The 10,155-nt window shown below is 25.9% G+C and overlaps 1 protein-coding gene across 2 annotated transcripts in view; it reads right to left on the reverse strand.

The window, feature by feature from the left end:
• LOC105847916 (uncharacterized) overlaps nt 1-9,400 on the reverse strand; it is a 60,319-nt gene extending 50,919 nt beyond the window's left edge. For both annotated transcript variants that reach the window (XM_065799071.1, XM_065799070.1), the window contains exons 1-2: nt 9,285-9,400; nt 6,501-6,644 (exon numbers count right to left, since the gene is read on the reverse strand). In XM_065799071.1, coding sequence (XP_065655143.1) covers nt 6,501-6,644; nt 9,285-9,297 — 157 coding nt within the window. In that variant the 5' untranslated portion in view covers nt 9,298-9,400. The remainder of the gene's footprint in view (nt 1-6,500; nt 6,645-9,284) is intronic.
• Between the last annotated feature and the right edge of the window lie 755 nt (nt 9,401-10,155).

The following is a 10,155-nucleotide window of genomic DNA, read 5'->3' on the forward strand; positions in this document are numbered from 1 at the left end:
GCCGAGAAATTTGAAGGCCGAATAAACTTATTACTTTTATTAATATATTTTCATATAAAATTTTCATATAATTGTAGCTATGTTTTCTGATAAAAATCTCTAATAAAGACGGAAATATTAAAAGAAAACAAAAAATTATTTAAAGATAATTATATTTTTCGTATTCCAAACTTTTTTAAGAATAATAATGTAATATTAAACAACATCAATAACAAGCAGAACCATAACAATGTATATCTATATATTAAAAAGGTAACTGTATTTTTTTTTGCTTACAGAAACATAACTAAAAAAAAAGTAACATTGAAAATCGGTTCATGGAAAAAAAAAGTTTTATTAAAAAATTAACTCAATGAACAATCAAAAATCAACAACAATCAAAAATCAATTAACAATCAAAAAAAAAAGTTCAATTAAAATATCAACTTTCTTGCAATGAAACAACAAATGCTTTTTCTTACTTAAAGTTTATATTTTACAAACCATAAATTTTTGTATAATTTATTGGGTTCGTTTGTTTAATTAATTATTTGTCATGAAATCTAAAAAGACTTTAAATATATTACTATTACTACTACTATGACTAAAATATCTCAACAGGGTATATATTTACTAATCGAACTACTTTGTATACTGTAAGAGACATAAAGTCTACAGAGGATATAAAAAACATAAAAAGAAAGTAGCATAACAAATTACAAGTAATAATAACAAATTTTCACCTATGTTATGATAGCTTTAGAATTTTCGTTTTAGGTTGAACATTCCATCTCTCATTCCATCTCTAACATTCCATCTCTCATTCCATCTCTAACATTCCATCTCTCATTTCATCTCTAACGTTCCATCTTTAACATTCCATCTCTCATTCTATCTCTAACATCATATTCATGGGACTGATCTTATTATTTTCTTCCGTTCCAATCAAACAGGTTAACCGATTGTTAGATATTCAAATCACTCCAGCTTACGTTTAAAGTAGCTCTTTTTGCTGATGACTCAACTTTATACTCCTGTCTTGACAAAAAGTCTTCTCTTTTCGATTGCTTATAACTGGTAGCCGATTTTGAATCTGATCTCACTTCTGTAACAGATTGGGGCTCACAGTGACTTGTAATTATTAACTTCAACAAAACTCAGTTATTTACTGCAAAAAACATTTCGCAATACTCTCGATATTTCAATATTAATGAATGGCATCCTTCTGACTGAGTCCTCTTCTTTACGTCTTCTTGGATTTGGCTAAATTAACAACCCCTAAGGTTGCTTGTCTTTATTGTGCTCGCCACTTTTTTTCTCCTGATTGCATTCTCTACCTCTCCAAATCTCTTTTTCGTCCCTGTATAGAATACTGCTGTCAATTTGGGCTGGTTCTTCTAATGATACTCTTTCTCTTCTAGAAAAGGTCCAAAAACGCAATGTAAACATAGTTATACCCGCTCTTTTTGCTTAGCTTGAGCCTTTTTCTTGTCGTCGAAAAGTTGCATTCCTTTATCTTTTCTATAAATACTATCATGGTCGCTGCTCAAAAGAGCTACCAACTCTAGTTCCATTAACCAAAACTCATTCTCGTCATTCAGCAAAGTCTCATTCTTTTACTGTATCTGTCTCTGCATGACATGTCTTAAAACTTTTATTTGTCTAGCTTTTTCCCCTACACTTTGGAACTCTCTCCCATCTTTATGTTTTTCTGACTCATACAACTGTCAACTTTTTGAGTCTTCTTTCAATAGTTTCCTTGCTCTATAACTCTATTCTTTTTTTCTAGAAACTCCCAACTTAATAGTGATTTCTTGGGAGTGAGTCAAAATAGAAAAAAAATTCTTTAGCAAAATAGGAGAACATATACACACTGCAATACATACAAAAATTGAAGCTCATAATTCTTTTCTGTCAACCAGTTATTTTGTATAGATTTTAAAAGATGTACATAATCATGTAATAAATATATAGCTGATGTTGTTAACCATGGTTTACTATCAATCGTTTTAATTGTTTCAAAAAATTGTTGATTTACACGGCATCATTGATTATTGCAATTGTCTTACTATTATCAATATTATTTATTGTATCAACGATGAACAAACTGAAATTCAGAGAAAAGATTTGCAACAGGTTGAGCTCTACATAGAAATTCAGGACCTCTAAAAAGACATTTAATCATAAATGATAAAATTATTTCAGTTAACTTTTCAAGGTAGTTTACTGCATGACCAAACAAAGCAACTCTTTGGTAAAGTGATGATGCTTCGACATAAAATCATAAATTCCCAGCTAGCACACATACGCTGGGCCAACGTATGTAAATACATCGCGTCGGCTGTTTTCTCCAATGCAAATACAACGTTGATCCAATGTTGTTTTCATTGTATTCATACCAATAAAAACCTTAATAACGACGTGGTTAAAAATAGCTAGCAAAATTACATTGATTCAACGTGTGTAAAAACATCGCAAAAATTGGTTGATTTTCCAATCTAAACACAACGTTGATCAAATGTATAGGGATCAACGTTGATCTAATGTATATGAATCAACATTGACTAGATTTGTGTAACCCCACATTGATCCAATGTATATGGACAAACATTGATCTAATATTAAAACCCAAAGTTAATCCAATGTGTATGGATTAATGTTGAATTAAATACATTGGATCAACGTTGATCCATTTCATTGGAAAAACATTGGATTATATACAGTGGATCAACGTTGTGTTTGCATTGAGAAAAGGCAGATATGCCAACATATATTTGTATAATTTAAAAAAATTATTTTTCATTCAAATATTTCAGTTGATTATAGCAATATATTTTGCTAATATATTTTTTCTTTCTTATATAACGAAATATCAAGCCACAAGCAAAACAAGCACGAATAATGTCTCTTAAATCAGATTTTTGTCAAATTCAATCATGATTGTTAATTTGTCAAATTAAATGATCTAAATATGTATAAGTACATAATAAAAATTAAAAACAAAAAAAAAATACTCATATGCTTTACATATAATACTCATATGCTTTACATATAATACTCATATGCTTTACATTTAATATTTGGAGTATATAAAACTTCACCAATATTAACTTTTCCCATAGCATTAAGGTGCTCGAATAGAATATTTGAATGATGCGATTTCTTTATTCTTTAAAAATTTAACTGTTTCAAATGATGATTTTGTTTTTATTAGTTTTAATTTGTTTACAGTTAAAGATGAAATATTAAAAGTTTCGCCATTATGGTAAGCTACAAATGAATAATCATCGAAAATTTCATAAAGAAATAATGGAACACCAAGTTTGTACATTTTTGATTGTATGTGTAAACTTTTTTTATTAAACTGGAAAACATAACAAGTTTATTTTAGAAAATTATTTAACTTATCTGGTAAAATGTTTCAAAAACCGCTTGAAACCGCTGAGGTTACAGTTTTTATCACTTTACTTGGTGGTGTGGGTAAACAACTAAGCGAAATATTTTTAAAAACAGATGGTGGGTTTAATGGCCGTTGCTTCCATATTTACTTTCAAAAGGTGCAACATCTAGCCAATACTTGCGACATACTGCTGTATTGTCTGGAACAATAAAATCTGTTCTTGGGATAGCATCGCTCCATCTTTTTCTCTCCTCAAGATTCTTTGGGAAAAACATATTAAATTTTTTTATAAATAACTTATACTTAGCATCAAAAATATTGAAGGCTATCTTATTTGCAGATGATTTTACTCTATTTTATTCTCGAAAAGATATTAAACTTATTTTTAAAACTTTTAACGAAAAATTAGATAAGATAAATAAGTGGTCTTTTTTATTTTATCTAATATACCACTTATTTATTTTATCTAATTTTTCGTTAAAAGTTTTAAAAATAAGTTTAATATCTTTTCGAGAATAAAATAGAGTAAAATTATCTGCAAATAAGAAAGCCTTTAATATTTTTGATGCTTTAATATAAGTTATATAAAAAAGAAATTACATTTGTTTTAACAGAAATTATTCGTGCTTGTTTTGCTTGTGGCTTGATATTTCGTTATATAAGAAAGGAAAAATATATTAGTAAAATATATATAACCAACTTTCGTTGAATGTAGAAAAAACTAATCTTATTCCATAAAACTCGGAAACCCAATAATATTTCTTTTAAAAGACCCAATTTATTAATTATTAGGTAATACTTGAAAATAGGGATCAATCACAAACTTCCTTGGAGTTGTTTTATATGAAAAAATTGTCTTGGAATTCACATACTAAATATATTGAAAATGAGATCTTAAGAAATATTTTTATGTTATTATAAAACAAAAACTGTTGTTAAAAATTAAGAATTTTTAACAACAGTTTTTTTATTTTTAAAAATAAAGAAAGCATTAAAGCATTATTACTTTTTGTTTATATACAGCTATTTTCTTTTACGTTAACATAGCATGAGAAGTAATAATCACATTAAACTAAAAAAAAATTTAGTAAACGAAAATATGCTTGCAGGTTAATATTTAAGACAAAACAAAAATCTTTATTGCGAACCACTCTTACAAGAGCATGTGTGTTTCTAGGAGGAGTAAATATTTATAAGCCTTACCAAGGTAGTTGTGCTTTGAGCAATGCGTAACTTATCTCCACTAGCATCAAACTTACTTTATTGAAATTTCTCATAAATATCCTTCCAAATTTTCATAGAATAACTTTATTGTTCCCAAATCAGATCTTAAAACAAGCTTGTTCCAAATTCAACAGACTTTTTATTCGGAAAAGTTTTCGAACGAAAAATAAAACTTTGTTTTAAACTTTATTTAAGAGAACTTTAAGGCTAAATCAAAAGATTAAAAATATTAGATTTCATATATCATATTTGAAAATAATTTAAAAAGTTCAAGGAAAACTATTAACATTTAAAACCATAATAAAATCATTTTTAATTATCGTCTTTAACTTCTGTTGCTAAAAGATTTTAGTTTTTATTGAAAAATCAGTCTTCAATACATATTTATGAAGTAAACGTGACTCAACTTTTGTGGTCAGTTATTAGTTTTATTAATCAAGATAATTCCGTAAAATATCTGGTCTGCAAGATAAACGATTACATTGTTTAGAGGGAAAACACTAAAATGTTTACTAAAATATTTTTAAATTTATTTAAAATTTAGTATGTCTATCAAGATTTTATATGTTATAAAACTTAATATAATATAGTTGCGATATACTATGGAATCTGTTACCTTTAATTTCAAGACCTGTGAAATCTAAAGTTCTTGAATACTATTTTTAAGTTAGGATTTTGCTTGGCGCTTAAATTATTTTAATTATTGCAATTACATTTAAACAATAAAAACTTCCTGAAGGAAATAGAAGAAAATACAAAATCATAACCAAGTTCGGAGGGATTGCTAGATAATAATACTGGCTTGCAAGTGGAAATCAATCTTTCGTGACGAATCACCAGCTTCGTAGTTTTGGCAGCGAAATGCTGAAAAATTTCCAATTTTAGCATCCATAGCAAAGGTATAAACTATTTTTATCTTCAACTTTAATAAATTCTATTTATGGGTAATAAATAATGTTTTTTTTTATAAATTTTTTTTTGTAGTATTTATAATGCTGTATCCTCATATAAAATATTATATGAGGATACAGTAATTATAGTTTATATTTTTCTTGAAGTTCATGTTCATTATTATAAATAGTTTCTTTTTCTCCAGGTTTATCTTGCATTGAGCATTGATAGTGTACTTTTTTTTTGCATACTTCACATTGTATTCGCAGTTTTGATTATGTAACTAAAACTTTAAAAAGGTGTTGTTTCTTTTAAACGTTTGTTAAAGACTTATTAGCTAATATTATATTGTATTAACAGAAGTTAAAACCTAGCTAACGTTTCTTATTATGGTATAATATGGAATGAGCACAATGACAGCCATGAAAATTATTCAGCCACAAAAATATTGGCTTTAGCTGGTTAGCCAGCCATCAAACAATTTTAGCGAATGTAACATTTCATTGCTAGGAGGTCTAAATTTTGTTTCTCAAGTTTTATTATCTTTTAAATCAATTCTACCTAAACTCAAACAAAATTAGTTGCAATTACAGGTTTAAATTAGCTATAAACCTAAAAGTATATACTAGCTAAAAGTACTAGCTATGAACCTGAAAGTGTAAAAGTGGAAAAATGTAAAACGTAACGGTAAGTTTTAAATTTTATTGATAAGCCTTCAACTTGCTTTTAATAAATATTTCTATGCTATATTATACAGATATATTTAGTAATAAATATCATGTTTGCATTACACACCGACACTAAAATTAATAGTTTATTTAAATTAATTTCTTTTTTTTTTTTTGACCGGAAATCTTCTTAAGCCATATACTTTTTAAATTTATTTTCATATTTTTATATGTAAATAACTATTAAATACTTTTAATAAAAACTTGTTTTAAAAATTTCTCTTGTTTTAAGTTTCAAACTTCTTCTGAAATCAAAATAAAGTTATAATCAAAATTACCGTCTTTATCAATTGACTTGAATATAGCTGTGAAAAAGTCATCTCCTGGATAACAATTATTAGTTTTTAATTGCTTTTTCATTTCAGCTTTAGTTATATTCCCTGATCCATCCTCGTCAGCAGCACTAAACATTCGCACAAGTTCTACAAATACAAACACTAAAATTAAGAAAATTATAAATATAACATGTTTTTATACAAAAATTTTATTTATTTATTATTATTGTTGCAATAATAATAATATTCGTTAAGTAGACCAATCTATTAATAAAAATTAACCGGTAATAAATGTCTATTAATAAAAAGCAAAGTTTTTAAAACATTGTTTCGCTGTTTTTATAGTTTCTACAATTGTAAAGAAAGAAAATTTTATAAACTTGTTTGTAATGTTTTAACCTTGTTTGTATTGTTTTAAACTTGTTTTTAATGTTTTAAACTTGTTTGTAATGTTTTAAACTTGTTATAAATGAATTAAGTTATTAGTTTGTAAAAAAAATGCAGTGATGTTTTTAAATTTTGTAAATATTATATTTTTAATTAAGTACTTATATTTAATATAAATTAGCTATTACTAAAAATTACTATCTTTTTTTACGTTTCCAAATTGACTCTTAGGAAAATTATTTTTCAGCGATAATTTTTGGGATAAGCAATAACCGCAGCACCCTGCGTTGTTGGGCCAGCTGTATTTTGTGCTTTCAAACAAATTTAAAAGCACAAATTACAGTACCATTTGCTTTGGTTAAAAGTTGTATTTTTTTAAGCAAAAAACTCTGGTTGCATAAAACCAGCAATTGATTTGCACTTACGAAGGCAAAAGTACCTTGCTCCAAAAGGAATAAAAGCGTTGGAAAAAAAAAGGATATTCTTTCCCTAAGCAACAAAAATTACATTCCAAAACAGCACCATAGTTTCTACCAAAATCTAAAGATTCAGCTTTCATAAAGAAATAAGCTGAATGGTAGATGGCGATGACATACCAACAATAGAACCAACAATAAAAAGACATACCAGAAGTTATAAAAATTTTAAAAAAATTGTGCAGAGTCAGTTTCCAGCAATCAAGATAGTAAATAAAAGTACACAAATTGCTTCTAAATATATCACAAAATGACTATTTTTAAAATAAAACCTTTGTTTCTTTTATCGCTTCTGTAACTTATTTTTAAAACATTTTTTGAGTTTGATAGTTTTTTATGATTCCATAACTTAATTTTTACTATTTTAAATATATCCAGTTATTTGATTAAACAACTGGATTAACTTGTACACTTCATTTAGCAGTCCATGTCATGTAGCCAACTCTAGAAAACAAAAGTGACATCTTTAATTCGCAAGTTATGTATTTTTCTCCTAAACTCACTGCGCTCTTCACTAGTTCTAAACTAGTACTATCATTGTAAAATGACATTCTGGTAAGCAAATACATTTTTTTTTTTTGAAGTTAAATACTTTGGAAATGTTTTCTGCTATCTTTTCTGTTTCTTTTATTTTCTGTTTCTGTTTCTTTTTTCTCTGCTATCTTTTTTTTTTCAACTTTCTAATTGATGCAAACAAGTTAATAATTTTTTTTTCACCTGAACCAGAAATATCAAAAACTAAGAATTTTAAGGTATAGTCTTCACTTAAAGTTTATACATATCCAAATAAAGTTTATACATATCAACTTAAAGTTTATACATGTCCGATTTTAGCGCATAAGTTTCATTATTAATTCTAACAAATATGTTTTAAAAACTACTAAATAGTTGCTTAACATTTGTGAAATTAAGATTCGAATTTTTTAATTTTTAATTTAATTTTTTAGAATTTTCCTTATTTAAGATGCTTTTAAGACTATTACAAATCCATTGGTAATTTTTGTCTTGGTAATTTACATTAAAACTATCATAGTTTTTTATTCTTATATTATTAAAAATAATAACATTTGCGCCAAACAGACTGAAAACAATAAAATTTTTGGAAAAACTCAAAGTATAAGTATGTTCAAATAAGAATGTTTAAATCAATAAATCTTTCTCTAATTATTGAAAAAATAGTCTCTAATAATGGTCTCTCTTTCATCCATACGATAAAAAACATCCCAAATTTGTCTCTTTTCTTTATAAATGACGTTATAATTAAAGAAGTAAAAATTACTAATTTCATACACATTTTTAATGTATATAAAATAATTCATAAAAAACTGAGCTGTTCCCCTAACATTTAGACTATTTCAAACATTGTATTAGATGACCTCTTTTAGATTATTCAGTTAATGAACTTGAAGTGGATTGAATATAGGTGAAATGATTGTTCACAAAGGTTTATTTTGTATTCTTGTTTATCCCATAAAACCACGCAGTTCGTTTTGATAGCATTGAATTTCTAAAACATCTCTTCTAAAACTTTTCTCTCAAATATATTGCGAGTTACTAGTTCACTTTATTTTCTTGGTTTATTGTTTGTTTACAGAGTTTTTTATAATTGGATATTCCAGAGAAAATCTATTTGCATTATTTTTGTTGAAAATTTAATTTTTACTCAGACGTATGATAATATGTTTCTAATACGTTTCTATTACGCTAAAAATATACAAATGAGTTTAAATAACGAGTTTACAATTTGTTATGTATTATTGACTTTTTAATTATTTGTTTCGATATTAAATTCAAAATTATGATCATCAACTCCTTAGAAAAAGGTATCATACAAAAATATAAAAACATTAATTTGTAAAATTCTTGAAAGTATTTATGAATAATTTTATAATATTTTGTAAATATTTTTGTAATATGTGCTTACTTTTTTTATCCATCACATTGGAATGTCTGAAAGCAAAAGTTTATTCTAATGCAACTAAAAACATTTCTGAAAATATTATGTAAGATGTTAAATCGTATAAAGACTTTTATCACTGTTGAATATACCTTACTTTGCATGAATCTTTCATTTATTATTAATACTTATAGAAACCGAGATTCATATAATATATTTTATTAATATGAATAGGAAAATAATTCTTCATTTGTATATTTTTTGTTTATTATTTGATAATTTTGTGTATGTTTGTACAACTAACCGGGTTCAGGTATTGATTGGAATACTTTAGACCGTAATAGCCCAAGAGAAATAAGGAAAAATCATTTGACTCATTTGAACACATGTCAAGTAAATAGGATACAGGATGCTAGGGAACAAGGTTATTTATAGTTTATTTAGTTGTGGCAATCTAAGTTAATTCTTAAGTATTTTCTGCTTTCATATTTAATATTTTTGATAAAAAATTTATTGCGTTAGTCGCAATCATCATAGTTATTTTAAAAATAACAATAAAATAAATAAATAAAAAAAAAAAAAAATAGACTATAGTAAGATATATAAAGTTTTTAAAAATTCAATTTACATTGCATAAGCAAAAAATGTGTTTACCCTAAACGATATAAAATAAACAAACTACTCAACATATTTAATGTTACTCTATGTTGTTAAGACGATTTAGTAAAACTTAAATCAAAATTAAAAAAAACAACAATTCATCTTTGACAATCTATAATTTTAGATTTTAAAAAAATGAATGTAAATTTATTTTTGTTTAATACATATCAAAAGAGCTAGAATAGTTTTAGCTCTTTTGATTGATAATCACGTTTAAATTAAGGACGTTTTTTAACTG

Source organism: Hydra vulgaris, chromosome 06 (assembly GCF_038396675.1).
Source record: "Hydra vulgaris chromosome 06, alternate assembly HydraT2T_AEP".
In the NCBI taxonomy this organism is placed as follows: Eukaryota; Metazoa; Cnidaria; class Hydrozoa; order Anthoathecata; family Hydridae; genus Hydra; species Hydra vulgaris.